This window comes from Anser cygnoides, chromosome 6 (genome assembly GCF_040182565.1).
Source record: "Anser cygnoides isolate HZ-2024a breed goose chromosome 6, Taihu_goose_T2T_genome, whole genome shotgun sequence".
NCBI classification, from domain to species: Eukaryota; Metazoa; Chordata; class Aves; order Anseriformes; family Anatidae; genus Anser; species Anser cygnoides.
Genome location: NC_089878.1, coordinates 8,174,447 through 8,194,778, shown reverse-complemented (window position 1 = coordinate 8,194,778; position 20,332 = coordinate 8,174,447). Strand labels below are relative to the sequence as shown.

Below are 20,332 nucleotides of genomic sequence, written 5' to 3'. Positions count from 1 at the left end.
CGAGCAGCCATATAATATACTAAGAAGGATTTTGGAATGGAAGCATACTACCATTAAGAAACAAGGCATGTAATCTATGTTGCTAGCTTTTTTCAAACATGTCAGAGACTAGGTTCAGAAGAATTTTCAATTCAATGTGAAAATCCATGCCCAGACCTCCAAACACGCACAGAGTCCTTGGAACGTTTAGTTTTACCAGTTGCACTGCTCATACTGTGAAGAAGCACAGCATTCTTCTTATTGCTTAGTCATGTTTTAACAATTGATAAATTTTGTTCTTAACTCTTTCCATGAAAGTTCTCAAATGTGATCACAGGCAAATAGAGACTCGTGCTCATCTCATCAGTTTTTTTCCCAGAACATCAGTAGACTGCAGAAGCACAACTACGTAGCTCTTTGGAAAAAACGATGTTCTTTGTTTCAACATTTATCATTTAAGTAAGGGGCACGAAAGTCTTGCCCCTTAGGTATTTTCAGTCACCTCCAAAAATGACTCCATCACCCATTGGACCCAACATTACCTTCATGTCAGTCTCTCTTGGAATGTGATCTTTGAAGTCCTCAATGGAACTTACAAGGAAAGGAATGTGGTAGGACAAGACCTACAAGAGACAAATGCAGAAAATGAGAAAACAATACTTTCAATGTTAATGATCAATTAGACGCCACCATTATTTTACTGCATTCATTTTTTGATGAGCTATTTTATGCATATTATTTTATGGATTTAAGACATAAGTCCAATAAACCCCAAAATCAAGCTGTTGGTGAACAAGCAGAAAGCAAGCTTTTAAAGCTTACTAAACACTGAAAACATTGAGAGACATGCTTGAACTAAAACCTGAATGGTTTAATGTAGTACTTCTCTGAGCAGTACTCAAAAAGTAGACCTTTTTTCTCCCACAACTTGCAATTCAACGTTCAGTTATGACAGAGTATTTTACCCATGTGCCAACCTTTTAAGTAGCATCATTTCTGAACACTGAAGTTTCAAATACCTTATTATTAAATTTAATGAAAATTATTTGGAATATATTCAGTTATTTCTTACATCTCTAAGTGCTTCCTGTGCCAGCGACCGGAAAGACAAGATTACACCAATAATTGTCATTCTCTTCAAAACACTGTCAACAGCTGCAGAGAAACAAGAACAATAGTTTTCAAGAACCTCTTGATGATTACAAGCTAAATTCTTAAAAAAAGAAAAAGGAAAAAAACCACTTAAAATACTGAAAGACACATGGTACTGAGAAGCACAGGCATTCCTTAATACAGCCAAAAAAAACATGTGCTTAAGCAGGTTTTTACATCTGATCTGATGATGGGATTTCCAGTAGAAGACATTTCCTGTTAACCACTTCATGGAATGACCCCATTAGATACAGTTGACAGTATTTGACGCTAACACTAGTTCTGCGTTTTCTTGAGACCAAAATGTTCCACTACAATAATAATTTGTTAAAAAAAATACTACTTATTAGTTATTTTGCAAAAATTCTTTCAATAAATGCAATAATTAATTCACTGTGGAGGAATCAGAAGTACGTGCGTCAAAAAGACCAATGCTTCCTATTTTATAACTATGTGTTCATCTAGATAATTGTTGTTATGGCTATACATTATCAGCCTTGGAGGAAAAAACAATGCTAAAAGCTCAACAGTACTGTACTGCCTGCACTGAAATCTCATTTTTGTCTGTACATGAGAAGACTGGAAAAGTTTGAAAAGGTGCATCAGTTTATGAGTTCACATATAGTAACTAGCGTACATTCTGCTGCTTCTGTAAGCTTTATACAGCAACATTAATTCTTCTTAAGTTCTTTACAAAGGTAAGGATAAAAACAACTCTGTACCAATAGTAGCACCCTGCTAATTACCCACATGATAATCTTTTAAAGAGTGCTGCCATCTGGTCTGGCTTGTCAAAGCTGGTCCTCATTTGTGTTAGAACTTCAACATTCTCCACCACAAGTTTCTAAAGAGAAGCAAGGATTCAGGTCAGCTATAGATTCAGACACGTTAGCAGGATAAATGCATGATTTCAGTTTGGCAGAGAATAAACTGAGCTTATGGAATACAGACATACCCAGTGCATTCTAAATGGCACTACAGCATCAAAATTACCCTCAGGACCCGCTCTACGCAAAAGCAAGCTCTGAATCAAAAAGCAGAAGATCAGATAACCCTTTAAACATTTTTATATTCAGAAAAATGTACTTAAAACAAAGGAATGAAACTCAGTAAAACTAAGCAGTAACTCCTCATGTTATTTAGATTTTTATAAGAAAAATAAGCTTGTGTTAACAAAAAGGCAGATTCCAAAAGCAATTCCTTCTCGTGGGTTGCTCCTTCCACTGGATATAAATTTAAGACTGGCCTGACGTCAGGACTACAAATTTAATGATGGAAAAATTGAAAAATGGAATAAAGAATGCAAGAGTCAGATCGTTAAATATTGGTGCAGTTTACTTGGAATTTTCTTCCATTACAAAATAAAAGCATAAATAAAATTTGTCACAACTCCCACATATGCATATTATAGGATATAGGTAGAAGTAATATCTTCCCTGTAATCATTCTCCAAATATGTATCAGATTCATATTTAAATTACTAAAATTGCATAATCAGATCTATAAAATGTTACATCCAAAAAGCATTTCTTGCTAGCTGAGAAACTTATGCTTTGCCAAGTAGCATTTTTAAACTCTCTTCAGGCAAGAAATAGGTACTTTATTCTTAAAAATAATGTTTTTGCAGTTTGATTACCAACTACTCCATTTCGGAAATGGAAAATATGATTCTCTCTCTTTTTATAGAGGAAAACCAGCAGCTAAAGAAGTTTAGAAAACTAATGTGGTATGTGCTTCTGAAGATTAAGTGAGGAAAACTTTTCCCTACTGTTGAAGAGAACATAATTCAGTGCTTTGTGTACTAAACAGTAGGAAAAAAAATTAAGGATAGAAACAGAAAACAAGATATTCTGGACTGGGGGCAATCTTTCAAAGGGATTATTACTAGTTTTATTTTTTAGGTGGATGCATCCCGACCCAGCTCAATTACTTAGCAGCAGAACCAAAAGGGCAATGGGGAGTGACCAGGAAAGCTAACATTCATCAGACAAGCAGGTCATTATAGGCCTGGAGCTTAATTTAAGATATACCACGTATAACCTAAAAGAAGAAACACACAGGAACTTACTGCTAGGGACCCAAGAATAATTGACCTTTGACAGTTCTGCTACCTGCTTTAATAGCTTTATCTTATTCAACCCATGCTGAAAACAGGGCAAAACATAGCAACTGGCAAGCAGTGAAATTAAATATTAGAGTAAATATTCCTGTGACCACAGGAAGAGAATAAACAAGATGACTTAAACCATAATGCTGCTATGAAATAAACTGTGGTCTCTGTTTACTCACACCAGTCAAGTAGCCCATGCAAACCAGATCTGTCCAACAGCTTAGACCTCTCAGATTCCAGTACATTGTGTCATAGTTGTGCTATTTCCATAACCTCTAGTCTATCCATAATTCACCCAAGTCTTCCCACTTTCACTCTTATTTTAAACGAGAAGCAAAGAAAGAAAGAAGCTACAAAAGATGCAGCAAAACAACTGCTTCCAAGAATTTGCACGTGTGTGTGCACATAGAAAAAAATGAATTTATGAATTTCTATGCTGAAAGCCAAAACCAACAAACAGATCGATCACTGGTTTGCACTGAAATCAAGATGGGCAATTTTAAACCAACTGATGTATCAGAACTTGGCAGATGTGTGACATTTGAATTTCAATCCTTTAACGCTCCAGAATGCGAGATTGAAGGCAATAGCCCACACACTGTTATTGAGTCAAGCTTTCAGCTTCACAAAAATAACCAGCATACTGGTTTAAGATTTAAAAGGGACAGGCTGGATTACAGTTCAAACAGTTAGTTAAATGAGGCAATATCCAACACCCCTCTCCCTCGTCTTAACCTCCAGATATAAAACCAACACCTGGTCCCACTGCGGGAAGCAAAGCAAGCATTTTGAACCCTCTTAATGAATTCCCCATTCTATCCTCTTGGTGTTTCCTTTCCCCCAAACACAGATGTTTCTCCGTGCTCTCTGCAAAGCCAACTGCATCTGAGCCAAAGAGATGAACATTTTATTGCTTTATTGTCCTCCTCCAAATATGTGGTCATGTGCACGTGGATCTACCTTGTGTTCTGCTTATCCTTAGCAGCATCAGAAAACAAACGTCAGAGAATTTAAAGTTGTCTTTTTAAAAAGCATATACGGAGCTACAATAACAAGCATGTTGATTTTAAGGAAGACAACCTAAGAGTAAGCGGAGAAAGCAGCTCCCAGAGAACGTCTGTCCATTGGCTTTGTGTTTTACTTGAAACGTGACAGATGTCACTGTGCATAGCCAGGACCTATTTAATTTAACCTTCAAAATTACAGCATTCTTAACTAGCAACCCTCATCCTAAAACTCAGCAACTGGAAGGGGCACAAAGAACCAACTGCCCTGTCCAGCTCTGTGTTGGTCACTTGGGTCAGGGTTGCTTTTGTGGCGCCTGGTGAAAAAGCACCCTCTCTCCTTAAGGTGTGCCAACAAAAGGCTTCAAATCTTTTAGGGCATCGTATGTCCTAACACCTCAGCAGCACTAGCATTCACAATGTTTACAGAGAATGAGATCTTGGAAAATGTAACATCGGATGTATTAAAAAGACACAAGGCCAGGTTGGATGGGGCTTTGAGCAACTTGGTCTAGAGGGAGGTGTCCCTGCCCATGGCAGGAGGGTTGGGACTAGATGATCTTTGAAGTCCCTTCCAACCCAAACCATTCTATGGTTCTATAACACACGCTTCTAAAGGCTTGGTGTGCTAATAATAGTAATAAATAGTTGAAGAAACAGTGAAAGTTCCTTATATCCATAAGTACTGAATGTGCCTCTTTAAAAAAACAACACACATGAATGGATACGAAAAATATTTTTTGCAATTATTGGTTAAATAAATTAAAGATGAGATGTAGTAACTTGGAAATGACTCTAGAAAAGTAAGTCATGAAAAACAAATATATGCCTATTAGTGGCATTTTTATAGCATGACTATCATGGGAAAGTAGTATATGCTGTTGAGTTTATTAAAGCATGTTTCCGGAAAGAGTTAATTACACTGGCACCACATGCTTCCCTGTCAATACACACTGACATACATGATAAAGAAAATAAGTCCTTGAAGATGCCTGCAGGTTTGTCTAAGACACACGTGAGTTTTTCACGCTGAGTTTTGGAAGTCAACAGAGATAGTGAAGCTCTCTGCAAGCATCTGAAGGTCTTGAAGAGCATTTCTCTTCCCACTTATGAGAAGAAGAGACTTGTCTCCTAACTCAGGGCATCTAGCAAAAATAAAGAGAGACAGCATAAAGTCCTGACCATTCAGCTACTGAAGAGTGTGGTATACACATGTACTACATGGACAAGGGTACTACAAAGTAATGGTAAAATTCACAGCTTTATCAGTTTGTGTGATGCAGTCACTTCATATGGATGGCATGCAGAAACATAGCTATTAAATATCCTAAAGGAAGCTGAAACAGAAAACTCCCCTTCTTCCCACCCAGTCTTGGTTACCTTAAACTCCCGTTCTTCCCACCCAAATTTCCTTGGTTACCTTAAGCTCAGCAACCTGAGATGAAATGTGCCACATCAGACTTTCACTTAGGAACTTCATGCCATATGGTCCCAGAAGTTCTGAAAGGGCTCTCATTTCTGAGAAATAAAACAAACTGTTCTACTTCAAACGTTTCTTATTCAGTTATATGATGTTCATCATCTATATAGCAATAGCATTTTAATTACAAAATTATTTTACATCTAAAAAAAATTTTAGATACTAGAACTTGGAACAAAACTGGAGCAACAGTCACCAACACATCATACTCCCATTGCTGTAGCTCAAACGCCCAGCTCTTTAACTTTTTTTAAAAGAAAATAGGAAAAACAAGCTCTCTCAAGGCACAAAGGCAATAGGAATAAAAAACTGAAATACTACTGAAAATTAACAAGTGCTGTCTATAATGTAATACAATACGTTAAGAGTTGCTCTAGTTCCAATTACTCAAGCAGATAACTATCTCTGAAACATTCAACAGAAACATCGCACAAAGTTTACCTGATATGTCGGAGTATTCTTCAGCATTAAATGTTAATTCATTTTCTGTAGGCAAATTCACAAAAGCCTTCATGGCTGGAAAATAGGCTATGTGACCATTGCTGACTTGTCTTAGCAAAGTTTCCAAATACCTTATCAGAAAGGGAACAAGTTTTAGATGAAGACATTCACAGATACCTCTATACAAATGAAATGCCCTTGTGTGATAAAGGGACAGCAAAGCCTGTAGACTTCAGTTTTACTTTCATAGTTCAAGTGAATACCTGTATCTTATGCTACATCTCCCCTGAGAAAGACTGAATTTCACAACGGGCCAACTTCAAAGTGCTTTTATAGCAGGTACTGGGAGAAGTAAACTTGAGAAGTCTGGAACTTAAGAAAATTCCAAACACCTAAACCACATGCAACTCCAGTTCTCCAATTCCAGCTTTTTATTTAAGTAAAAGTAATATAAAGAGCTTGTAACAAGTATTCATATAATTACTTACCAATTTGTGTACAGACTGGTAATGGTTGGCTCACCATGACTATCTAAATGCTGGGTTTGCTGAAGCAGAACATTGTTAAATACTCGTGTGATGTCAATCTGTACATAGTTTTCTATTGACTGGAGGACTGTCATATAGGCTCTTACGCTGGTTAACAGCTCTGAAGGCTTTGCGATCTCTTGTGTTGCTTGATTATACATAGTCATTCCAACAATTGACCTTTTAAAAACAAAAAATAGGAGTTACAAGCGTTTCTTAGTGAAATTGAAGAAGGATGCAGCTATTAAAATCATCAGTGATTATCATTTTCATATTCATGATTACAATATTACTCAAAGCTTTTAGAATTCTTCCTTAATCTGCAAGTATGAAGCTCTAAATCATGGCTACACTACATCAGCAGTTTTAAAAGAAGATTTTTTGGAAAAAAAAATCTAGATGAAAATCTTGGTTGCTGTCACAGTTTTAGTTTCAAACGAGTAGACTCAAATACCTGAAACAAAGCCAGAAATGGTGCAAAAGAGTCTCTATAAATGCCTAAAAAAAAAAAGTATCACCAGTGCCTACAGAACACACAGGACTAGGAGCGCAGGATCAGGCTGTTAAGTAGGTGATACTAATTTCCATATATTTTAAAGAACTAACAACTATTTATGTCTGTACATATAAACTTAACTGTAACGTCAGTAAGAATTTGACCTAAGAGTTTTGCCATCTACCTTTAAAAATGAATCTTATATAGTAAGCACACAATACTCCTAATGTCAAACCAAGGATTTATCTTGTTTATGAGTACAACTGTCTTTACAATATTTCTTACTTGGTAAAGCGGATTTCCAGGTGAGATGTTAAATATTCTCTTGGGGTAAATGTGTGTTCCCAAACCACCATGTTTGGTACATAATTGATTGAGAAACAGAGCTCAGAAAGTGCAGTGTGCAGTTTGTCCAGGCTTTATGAACAGTTAAAAAATAACAACAAAGAAATTAATTTAACATTAGAATATATTATCGTGGAAAGCATACAGTTAATGGAAGATGCCTCAAGACCACCCACAGCTCTAACTTTCCTTTCATCAGCTTTATCTGCTTTCATCAGACATACAACTCTAGCTTATAACATCGAAAATCAGCATTTTGGGTAAGAACAGAAACCTACAACTGTATATTGATCTGCGTTATGCACAGTGATGTAATGTATATGTTTTTATATAGTTATACACATACACAAACAATTTCCCTCTAAATGTCTGTTAAGGTGGTTCCTTCTTAACTGAACTTAGTAATAGAAGTAATGCTTGCTACCAACCGGTACTAAATACAGGGAAAACGAATCTTAAGCTATAAGTTATTTTTCCTCAACTTCTCTAGTCAATTATGGTTTTCTGATGTTTGACTGTTGCAACTGTAACAAAAAGACTTCCTTTTCATCAGTGTGCATTTAGCAGCACCCAGCCACAATACCGAACGTTTATTGTCTCCTTTTCACAGCTTCCTTCCTCCTCTTACTTCTGTTGCTCTACCAACTCGTCCTGTTATCCTTCCCAAGAATCATCTACCTCGCTGTTTTTCCTCTCCTATTACCTCTTACACCTCAAACTGGACTTACTCATCTTTCCCTTTCTTTTTCAGGTTGGTCTTATTTTGTTTTGTTTCTAGTTTGCTCTGATGCAGGCACAAAAGCCTCAACTCCGCTCCAGCAGATGAAGGCACCGAACTGCATTTCAGCAGCAACAACTTCCGGCCCAGCCCATACATTATCCTGATCCCAATGTTAAGCAAAGCAGAATTAAGATGCCATCCACACCTTCAACTCCCACTTCCTCAATTGATATGACTATGCAGGAAACCTAACTACAGCACAGGGACCCTTTCTGCTCAAAAAAAGGAAAGAGTCAAGGTGATTAATAAATGAGATGTACATTCCTATTGCTCTAAATACATTATTTCGGGCTCTGTTCAAGCTATAGAAGGACCACATGCTCACAAACTAGAAACTTGCCATATTTACAGTCAACCTTACTGGAATAGTATAAGCAAGAAGTATTTAACATGTAAAAAACACAAGTTTTGACTTGGGATTCATGGTGAAAGGTACAGAAGAGGCAGCTTACTTTGTCACAACCAATCTGTTTTTTCTCATGCTTTCTACTCCTGGTTTCTCCCTTTCAGGTTCTCCTTTCTTTCCGGTCTGTTTTTTTGACTTTTTGTTCACTGCTTGACTGATAGTTTTGGCACAATGCTTTGGCAGCAACTAGTAGAAGGAAAGAAATCCCCCCCCAAATTAAAATACAACTTCTTTGCAGCCATGAGATACAAAATAAGCTTATATGTAGGTGGAGACTTCATCACACAAGTAACACCTCCTTCGACTACTAACTATACCATTTAATATAAAAAGTCTTCCTCGAGCCACTTTCCACTTCATGAACAGAAAACTTTCCGAAGTCAGGGGGAGAAGGAGGAAGGGGAAACACAGCCATAATTCCGAAGGTCAAACTACCTAGAAAACCTCAAAGAAGAATTAAAAGAGACAGAACAACACTCACCTGATCACTCAGCGTACATTGTTCTGTGCAAATATCTGTGATAAGATTCCGAGCTTGCTTAGCCATTTCATCCAGGAACATGTTACATAAGGAAAGACTACGATCTCCAATATGATGTCGCTGTTAAAAATAGAAATAAGCAAGTCTGTTTTTCAGTTTCCTTAGTCCTATGCTATTCATAAAATGCATACACTGTTCTGCAGGTAACAGTTCGCTAAATCACAGAACTGGGGTAACAAAAAATATAAATTAGTCCTTAATAACTTCAATGCCTTTCATTTACCGTGGGTTTTTGTTGGTGTTGTTGTGGGCAACCTGAACTGTGAAATCTTCAGTCACTGACACAGCATATTAAAAAAACAAACAAACAAACACCTTTGTTGCAACAAAAATCCTCTAAAAGGAGGCAAAAAATCTAAAAGGAGGTTTTCATCTTCAATTCTGTACTAACTCTAAAGTGTCCAACACTCAAGGTTTCTGTGAATCTCCTCTTAGATTTAGTACTGGTACAAATTAACGAAGAGAAAGAGTATGCAACTCAAATTACAGCGAAAGCAGTGTCATTCATACCCCCGAAGGTCAATAATGAAGCCCCGCTTCATACGTTTCTGGATTCAGTTCCTTTGTTACTGGATCTGCACAAGTACAGCATTCTGTCTTAATGAAATCCTTCTTTCACCACTTATGTGTACTTCGTAACAGCTACGCTACCACACATTGTACACAGTGCAGTGAATATTATTTTTCCAAAATTATAGTAGCTACGAGTTAGAATTCTTATACTGAATTCAAAGTTCTGTTGGCTGTGGCAAAATATGCTTGCTACAGCTGAATTCTCAGTAACTAGCACACCGTGGACTTTGGCTACAAGATTCCTTACTGTTACTAGAATGGTTCTGAAAGACATCTCTTGTCCTGAAGGTACGTTTTCCTGGAAACTTTTTAGTGGTTCTCTAATATAAATAAAGTTTGCAGCTGTTTAAAGCAAAGTGTACGAGGAAAATAATGATATAGACGTATATGGAAATGAAGCTTGGCAGAAGAAGATTTAATTTTTAACTACGAAAAACCCACACTGTGCATACTCCAGTATATCTTTTTCATCCAATTATTTCAGATTAGCACTCAAGAATGAAAAGACACTTTCACAAGCACTACAGAACATTGGCCAAGGCAACCCCTGGAGTAATTCCAAAGTCAATGGACATACAGGCAATGTACTAAAAGATCTATTTCATTACAACATCACAATATAAATAATTTTCCAAAGTAACAAAAATGCCACAATTTGTTTGTGGCAGCATTTTGAGATCTATGGACGAAGCATCATATAGTAAGGTGCCCACTTGTTTTACTTCCCTGAATCTTACACTGCTATAACAAACACCTTCTTGCAGCATTCAGCACTAGTTCTCTTTGCTTTAGATGAGAGCTGAAAATATCTAAAGATGATGTATTTAAAAATTACCTCTTCTGGGCATAGTTCATGGGTGCAGCTCATAAAATGAGTACAAAGCAGTGGGAATGCAATTGAGTATCTTGATTGAGAGGGAAGCTCCAAACACTGCTGAAACATCTTCTCAAAAGCACGACTATAAAAACTGACCAAAAATAGACAATTTAATGTAACACATGCATAACTTTACTGCAAATGAAGTCTAGTTCATACAAATCAAATATGCTAAATTAATGCCAGGTCTGTAATTATAACTTATCTGATACCAAAAAACACATCATGCTTTCAAATAAGTTTTCCACATGCAATACTAATGCATTCTGTTTACATCTCTTAATTAGATCATCTTTGTTCTGCTGTTTGACACACAGACGCTGCAAAAAATTTACAGCTTTAGCAGGTATTATTACAGAATCTGCAGTTGACCCCAGATCAGTTAAATGACTGCTTGAAGAATCTGTCAGACCTTCAGAAACACCTTTATTAAATTCTGATGGAACACTTATACAACTCTTGTTCCATGGTTGCTTCATAAATCTTCAGAAAAAAAAAATTCTTAAAACACAAGCAAAAGAAATAAACTACATTGAAGTCTCCTTTCAACATAAACTTGACCACCATATAAAGACTGGCCTTTCACCTTAAAATCTAGCCCCTATAAATCATTGTGTATGCTTCTCCACCGGAAACTAAAAAATAAGAACCTAAAATAGGACTGAGGAAGTTTCTCAAAGAACAGTACTCTCACACAGGGACTTCCGATGATTTATTTCAATGACTGCTTATTTATCTGCTGATACTGCAAACACTTAATTATTTCAGCTTACACAGCCGCAGAAAGATTCCTATCAACCTGCTTCCTGATCCTGTTTTCACAGACCTTTTCCAAGAGTTAAACGTTTTTGCTTTACTTTTTCCAAAGCAACTAATGCTAACAAACTAAACAAAAAATAAAGCCTACTACGAAAAATCACTATATGGAAGTGGCAATGCAAAGCTAGGTCTTCCTGTTTGGAAACAGGGGAAGAAAGAAGGGAATCAACTGTTTTTCTTTGCTGCTGCAGGAACTCCACGGATCTTTTACAACTACACTAAAGTAGTAGTAAAAAATTTCATTTCTTGCTTAAACAATGTAATTGTCTACGGCTTTAACTTCAGCTGGGGACATGAGCTGCAGACACATAAAAGAACTTCAACTGCTGGAAGAGAACTCCTATTTTAACTGTTGCTTTGAGGGATTTATACTTTGTCGTGAAGCTCTGAAGAATCAATACTTAACAATGGGAGAAGAAAATTAAAATTCTTTACATTAGAAAAAATTATACACGTGTTGATAGGTAGACTTTGCAAAAAGACTAGTATAAAAGAAAGTAAATAAATAAATAAAAATAAAACCCAAACCGTAAAACAGCAACTCTTTTGAAGGAAAATTGCTGTTAACCAGATTCTAATTGATTCTCTGCTGGATCATTTTCCTACAATTCGGTATTTAAAAGCTACACGTGCAAGGACAAACAATAAATTAAAAGCTTCTACTGTCAGGTTAGTAACTTACCAAAATATAGAAAGATCTGATGTTTCAACCAACATCTCCACCAAAGAATCTACCATTTTTGTGTGGAAAATGATTGTGTTCATCATTTTTCCTAGTTCTCTGTGGTCTGCAAGACTAAGTGAGGCTTTAGAAACACTGGTGTAGGCCTGGAAAAACGGAAGAAAAAATCTGTATCTACTGTTGCTTTTTTTTGCAAATTCCATCACTATTGCCAAACATAAAGGGTAAGTACTGCTTATGCTGTGCATAGAACAATTGTTTTTAAAGACTCTGCAAAGACTTATTTTATTTTTCTACTGTAACCTAAGAAAAGCAAACTGCCTTTCAATGAAGTCACCAAATGTCTTAAGTACAACAGCAATGCAGAAAAAAACTGCAGAACAAACGCACTGACAAAACACGTATGCAAGCTAGTGGAATCAAGTTCGCTGAAGCCACTCCCTGCTCCTTTTAATAATCAGGTTTGGGTATGCAAGAAGACGACTGCATATTTTAAAAATATAAAAATAACATGTCTAATATTGGGACAATTAGTTTACAGTCTAAACAGTACTCCCCCTTATCAAGTTAACTGAAGGCACTATTACTGCAACACACCAAACTGATCTCACTGAACATTATCTTCCCTTGGCTGGGAAGGCTGAATCATACTCTGTACAGTGCCAATAAACTGCTCACCCTCAACACATTCCACTTCCAAACTGTTATAAATCCTTCAAAGACTTATTTGCAAAAAGTATGCAATGCAAAGGCAAAAACAAAGTTACATCAAATTATTTGCTTAAGTATTTGTTTGATTTTAAATGCCAAGAAGTTACCCTTATACAGCCTGTGATCCACTTGCAGTGTGAGAGTAATCTAGAAGAGCAGTAAGTTATTACTAGCTTTAAACCAAAATGTGCATTAACTTAAATGTCAAGCAGATATTCAGACATCTTACCTGCAATCTAAACCAATCTAATCTCATTCCTCTGAAGTCAAATACCTCTCCATCTTCAACTGTAGCATGGAAAAATACAGAATATAAAGCCTTTAGGGAAACAACTACAATTCAGAAATACTAAATCAGATCTTCTAAAGAAATCAAAAACAAAAACAAAAACCACCAAAGTACTTGAAAACTTAAAGCGTTTGCTTTTATCGAAGAATTTCAAACCAGCACAACCATGCTAATAGGAATTTAAATAGACAAAATATGTATAATATACTTTCTAAATTAAAAGGTAGGATTATTTCAAAATAGCATCCTTCAAAAACCTTATCTGTACAGACCTACCCAGGAAAAGGGACACAGAACAAGAAGCAGATATCATAATAGAAGAGAAACAGAGGAATAAATACAGTTTATGCAAGTTATCTGCTACCACTGATTGCACAAAACAAAAAGCAATGAAGCTTTCAAGGAGAATCTTTCATTCAGTTACCATTTTCCCAAGTTCATTTGAACAGACTTACCTTGTTTCACGCTTAGTGAAGTCATAGTGTTTACAAAAGAGGACATGATGATTGATTCATCCTCTGGGCACACTGAAAGATTCTAAAATAAATGTTGTTACTATTTCAAACTTCATTTGTGAAAAAGTGTCAAATCCCACAACCAATTTATCAGCTGCAGTCTGAAAAATGTTTTATATAGTTTACGCAAAGTAACTTTATCAATGGATTATCGCGAATAGTACTATTTCACAACTTCTATTTTTTTAATTCATTGGTTGATGAAAAACACCTAAAAAAAGGCTGCTTCTAAACCAACATAGACTCAAAAGAGAAAAATCTGTCAGTAAACATGCCCACACATTTTCAGGCTGCAGTCATTTACAGAACGGACACACAACATGTTTTTGTTATACAGCAGACACCAAACATTTACCTGACCTCTCCAGGCATCTGATCCGTCTGCACAGAAAATTTAGCCACGGCAAAATATAACAGAGCCGACATCAGCATCACTTTGCTTCCCGCAGAACCATCTAACAACAGATTTCTACTAACACTGAATCGAATGATTTCTAACACCTGAAAAATAGCCCCTCAAAAGTCCTACAATAAGCAATAGTTCATGGAGAAGCAGTTTCAGCAACTAAGATCACACTTCTGTCGAATAGAAGATTCATGTAATTACAGATATGACTGACATTTTTAACCTAAAGGTTGAAAAAAATCCTAACTATCACTCGTTTCTGTCTACTCTTGTATTTTATACTTTTTATGAGTTAACTACATCTAAAATGCAAGCCACTCTTTCTTTTTTCCCCTCATTTCAGTTTGACCCTAAGGATTATCCTACAAATAACACAATATTTGTGCCATTTGTATAACTTTTAGAATTCTTTCACTAAATCTAGAAAACCGTTTCAGGAATCGATGACTAATCTCAAAAAATATTTCATTTTGTTATCAACAGAACTGTTAACATGTAAGTATATAGTTACGAGCAAAAAAAACAAATAGAGTTGTTTTGGCATTAAAAGTAAAATGAAGGATTCATTTATATTTAATAGTTTAAACAACTGTGATATAAACAGTATTTAAACTGTTTCAATAGTTTGTTATATAACAAACATGAACAGCAGAGTGAAAATAATAAATGAACAGCACAGTATATAAGTTCCACCTTCTGGTCATCGATGTATTACTGTTTGACGCATATAAGTGGTTTCTGAAAACAACATAAAAGCTTAAAATTCAATGTAAGTTTGTCCAGTTTGAGGAGCTCAAGTTTTCACAAAATTTGGGCTCCACCTAGTGGTCACTAGGGAATCAAATCAAAACAGTGCAGAAGTCCTGTCATTTCCTTGTCAGCGTAGACAAGAAAAATAATTTCTGCACTGCTCCTTCAGCGGCAGTATCTGTTTATCTGGATTACATCAAATCAGTCCTGAAAATTCAGTTCATGACCTCAAATAATTTATACTGCCTTTACTTTAGGAACATCTTCTGCTTAGCAATAGGTGCTACTCAGTACAGAGTAATAAAGACACTTGCAGCTCTGGATGCAAACCTACATGGAACAAGAGAGGATGGTCTTCCATTAAAAACCCACCTCTCTCTTCTCTGTAAGAGCACCTCCCTACTCTTATAGAGCCACACTCCATGATGTTTTCAACAACCTGGGATGTCAAATCTGATGACTTTAATACTGTTCTCTTTCACTTCTGTTTACCTTCTCTTTTTGCACAAGTTCATTATTTCCACATTCAACCTTACCTACTATAAAAGATAATGTCCCCGTCACTCTCTAGAGCAGGAGGTTTTTTCTGACATGACACCCCATCGAAGTTTATCAAGTTTGCCTTTAACTTCAGTGAGAGTGGTATTTCATGTCTGAACTCTTCTCGCAAATGTGTGTGTTTCTCATGCCCATATACAAGCGTAATTTAACTGCAAGTATAATTCACTTCCAGAGAATTTAAATTGAAATAGTCACTGAAGACACATACAACTTGACATCCTATTTAGGCTTAAGAATTTCAAACTACCTCCATTGTCTCTTTTTTTTTTTTCCTGGCAGCACACAAGAATGCAGATTCTCAACCATTAGCTTGGATAACCAATTCTGACATTTGGTTTCTAAATGGTGCTGGCATGATACAGTACTGATCCCAAGTACTTAAACTGCTTCTTAAACACAGTGATGCTGAACAAGGGAAATCATCCATTCGCAGAATATGTTAAAACAGGATACCACGAGATTCTAGTTTCTCTCTTCGCCATCATTTGTTAAACAACACAGGCCATGTTTTCTCCATCACGTCAGAAAGCAACATCTTGAAACAGCATTAAGGGTATTATTCAGGCAGCACTGCTGCTTTCAAAAAATTCAGAGAAGAAACATCCTACATAAAAGAATCACACTAATCAAGATCAGCTCGGTGCTCCTACAAGCACAATTACTTTTTCTTTTTTACTCTCAAAAGCATGGCAATGCAAAACTGTAACGCACTTAAAGAATAAAGCAAACAATCGCAGGAATTCCTGGAAATGTTAAAAGGAACCTCAGACCCCCAAGAGAAGCCTTTCATAAAATTCTTGCCAATCTCTATAGCCTGATGTTAAAATAAATTATAGTTTCCTCCTTGAGGAGAAAGGTAGTTTAATTGTCTCTGAAGAGAACATTGCTTAATAACATTTAAGTATTCATATGGCAACCAAAAGCACAACTCTATATCCCAGAATTAAACAGCAAGCTCGGTTAATTTTGCCTTATTCCATAGGGTTCACTAAAATACACAAAACCAGAATACATTTCATGCATTTTGGACAAAAAGCCCTTCTTAAAGCCTGCAGAACTCCAAACCATTGTCTTGCCGTACCTGAACAAGCTCATTTAAGACCACTGCATCAAAGCCAGAGAGATACTGCACGTAGTATCTCTGCATCACTGGTCCATATTTCCGCACGTGTGCTCGGAGCTCCTCCATGTAGAATATTAGCTCAGCTATGTGCCTAGCCAAAAAGACAAGGAAAAGCTTACAAATAGGAAACATGTAAAATATGGAAAATTATTTCCATCAGTAGAATACTTCCCATGGAAATTCCCTCCTGTACCTTGCTTCTATTATTAATACATAACTCTTGTATTAAAATATTTGCTCACATTATAAAGTAAGTTTACATAAGAAACTTTCATCTGTAAAGTAAAATACATTCAACAGGAGATAAGTTAACAGGACCCCCTCATGGTAATACTCAAAGGTTTGTACAACCCATGTATTTTCTGAAGAAGCCCTTTTGTAATGCTCAATTTGAATAAGTGTATTTTCTCATGAAGCAGTTAAATCCAAAAAACAGAATTGTAATAATTGCTTTTCTGAGCTCATGTCAGTAGGCCTTTATTCTTAAAAAGACTTTTCAAGATGGTAAAATTTTGCCCTCTGTTGAAAGCGCTGTACAGAGGACTTCATACCACCTGCTGGGCAGACATGAAATAAACTAAAAATAGTTAACACAGAGCAATTTTCTATGAGTAACTATCAATATTCTAACACCTGCAACACAAACTGAAAGCTTAAAATGCAGTTATTAGACCGACAGCTTCTTGGATTAAATCCCATACTGCCTGAGCAACAATCAGATGGCTTGACAAACTTCTCCAACATGCATTTTCTTTTGGCAGAAAAACTTCACTCACATTTCACCTATTTAAACAAGACCAAGAAGAATACAGCCTTCAGAAGACCAAGAAGGCATAGTGCTAGAATTTTATGATGATTTTTAAATCCAGGATTATGACTCATGACATGAAAAGGAAACACCTTAACAGTGAGTTTTTTGATCCCCAGGTTGTAAATAAAACTTAGCAACTGTAATGGATGCTGACCACCCACACTTCGATCCAAGAGCATTACCAGGGAAGCTGTATAACAATAAAGATGGCTTTTACAGTAGAAGATGTACACAAAAAAATTTCTGTAACATTTCAGAAAGACAACGTATTTATCTGTGGTAACTCCATCCCTAGCACCTAGTCCAGTGAAGGAAACTCAACGTTTTTCTGTTCCAGCTCTAGAAATAGCCTTGTGATTGACTGTCACTTGTTGTCACATGAATACTCTTTAAGATTTCTTTCCCCAGATTGAACTGATGTGCTCTATTATTTTGAGAACAACTCAAGAACAACCAGTACTCTTCTGCCTACCCACATTCCTAAGGTTTCTTAATCCCATTTCTCATTTCTGACCTGTTTATGAGGATGCTAATGCTGTATTACATGAATAAATCTTACCTGATTTTAAAGACAGTTCTGCTATGATAAAGGAGACATTTACAAACCAATCTTTTTGACAGTTTCCTTCCCAACTCATCATTCATTTGTTCAATGCAAATAAAACTTTCATGAAATCGTTTTTATTTTAGAAATAAACTCTCTGCAGAAAATCAATTTTCACCAATGGGCTCCAGTTTCTAACACAATAAATACCCTAGCTTTCTGTTTTTGATGGAAACATTAAGATTGTAAAGATTTTCTGAATAGTCCCAATTCTTTTTATCTAGTCATCATTTCCTGCTATTTCTTGCCTTCAAATGCATTTCCTCCATGAAGTTCACATGAATATTTAAGGTATCACACTAAAAATTGTTAACGTACTTATCTATGAAATCATCTGCACTCTTCTTCGGCATATTGTCTGCATGACGAAGAAGCCAAATAATTTCATCACGAGCAAAGGATAATGCCATAAATACAAAAAGTGCCTGAAAAAAAAATCATAAGATATATATAACAGTTGGACACCTTGTGCACACTAAGTAACAACTAGTCTCTACAACTAAACAATCTTAAAACCTAAGCAGGTTTTATCTTAGAGTAGGGGTTTTGGGTGGGTTTTGCCCTCCCTCAGACAAACTGAATGGCACGGTATCACTGATGAACAAACTGTACCATTACCTAAAGATGAAACTCAAGGACTGTAATTACCTTGGGGCCCAGCAGGCCTGGCTGATCAGACAGGACAGTAGCCAGTTCTTTGAGTGCAGAACGTAAAAACTTGCGCCTCTCTCTGTGCATTGAACCACTACATCAAAAGAATAAACCAAAACATCATCCAATGTGCTAATCACAGTCATTTAATTTTTTCCCAGACATTTAAGGCCAAGTGTAGGTAGTTCACATCATACTAACTTCAGAAGTTCAGTATTTCAAAGGACATGGTTCATACGAAATTGGCATCTCCACCATCCATGCTGTATATTCCTGAAGTAAGGTTAAATTTAAAAACTGAGTCCTCTGCCTCTGGTCTGTGCTTTGCATTTGACTTCACTAAAACTTTCCTATTTAATTAACATTCACATTAAGTAACTAGACAAGAAAAAAATGGAAAATGCATTAATGCTTTCTCTCTGACAACTTAACAAATAACCTAAGACTTGGGAAGTTAAATCAATAATGGTATACCATTAGGCAAATCCAGAACAATCAGTGTATGGCCTCACATTTGAAAACGCATAATTAGGTCGAGATTCAACAAGTCCTGTTTAGTCATTCTTTATAACTTCTTTGAGAAGAAAAACACTAAAAACTTACGCATGTGAAACAGCAGCTTCTTTACACTCTCTGATGTCATTAATACGTTTGTTGTAGCTGCAAGTAAACAAATAACCCAATGTGGTTAAAAGTATCAGTAGCACAATTCAGCAAGAGTTGGGACTTGGGAGGGGCTGCAATTCCATAGCTAGCAGGATACAGCAAAAAGCTCACCCTCAGAACAACTCAGGCAAGACTTCTTTCCCTGATCAGATAAATTCTAAAACCAGATACCCAAGCCAAAACCTCTCTCTACTGAAGTGCTCCTGGTTTTCTCTGGTAGAGACATCTCAACTTCATTTTTGCCTGAGTTTTCTTATGATGTATTGCAGGAATCGTGACAAATGCTTGCAACTTTTCAAGCAAACCCTGCATTCACAACATCATTTCTCTTCCCTAGATTAAGGTTTGTGGGCAAGATCATTAATTTTAAACATTTGCCATTTTAAAGACTGATTCACCAACATTTTTCAGAACTAAGATTAAAAAAAAAAAAGCATGATGGTTATGAATCAGGCTCCTGGAAGATATGCATTAAAGAAACAGTCAAGCCACTAAGCAAAAATGTTTTGGTATTGATTATCTGCAAGTGGATCTTACATGAAGTACAATTAACATTTTCAGGACAGTTCTTAAAGAAATGATACATTTTTAACAGATGATCTGAAAGGAGAAAAAAAGACAAAGAAAACTTACCCTCGTATGTTTACAAACAGGTCTTCTGCAGCTTTGTGAATATGAAATACTTCATCTCTAAACAGAGCCAAGCAAGAGCTGCTTTGCAGTGCAAGTTTCCAAAGGTTCAAAGCTGTAGCATCACTATTCAGGACTCCATGGCACAAAATAAATCCAACTTCAGAAGTTCACAATCACCGTGTGTCACAAACAAGATGCAGAGACAGTAAGAGAACAGTGAGATTATTATGCATTTTCTCTTAAATTGTTTAATTAGCTTACTGAAACTCTGTATGGATAACATAATTATCCATCCGTATATGTATACAAATGAAAATACCCCACACTATGCTGTAGTAGAGGAATTCTTAGATTTTTGCACTATTCTTGTAATGAATTACTTGATACTTATACAACTCA

General features: G+C 36.2%; 1 protein-coding gene across 9 annotated transcripts in view; it reads right to left on the bottom strand.

Annotated features, from left to right (window-relative positions):
• The window catches only part of NCKAP1 (NCK associated protein 1), a 60,127-nt gene that overhangs the window by 13,364 nt on the left and 26,431 nt on the right, over positions 1-20,332 (bottom strand). For all 9 annotated transcript variants that reach the window (XM_048058288.2, XM_048058287.2, XM_048058289.2 and 6 more), the window contains 18 exons: positions 19,934-20,090; positions 19,238-19,294; positions 18,632-18,728; positions 18,302-18,408; positions 16,527-16,659; positions 13,669-13,750; positions 13,154-13,212; positions 12,214-12,359; positions 10,671-10,803; positions 9,203-9,322; positions 8,768-8,907; positions 7,475-7,606; positions 6,655-6,873; positions 6,167-6,297; positions 5,666-5,763; positions 1,882-1,975; positions 1,052-1,134; positions 522-602 (listed from right to left, as the gene is read on the bottom strand). In XM_048058288.2, coding sequence (XP_047914245.1) covers positions 522-602; positions 1,052-1,134; positions 1,882-1,975; positions 5,666-5,763; positions 6,167-6,297; positions 6,655-6,873; positions 7,475-7,606; positions 8,768-8,907; positions 9,203-9,322; positions 10,671-10,803; positions 12,214-12,359; positions 13,154-13,212; positions 13,669-13,750; positions 16,527-16,659; positions 18,302-18,408; positions 18,632-18,728; positions 19,238-19,294; positions 19,934-20,090 — 2,069 coding nt within the window. The remainder of the gene's footprint in view (positions 1-521; positions 603-1,051; positions 1,135-1,881; positions 1,976-5,665; positions 5,764-6,166; positions 6,298-6,654; positions 6,874-7,474; positions 7,607-8,767; positions 8,908-9,202; positions 9,323-10,670; positions 10,804-12,213; positions 12,360-13,153; positions 13,213-13,668; positions 13,751-16,526; positions 16,660-18,301; positions 18,409-18,631; positions 18,729-19,237; positions 19,295-19,933; positions 20,091-20,332) is intronic.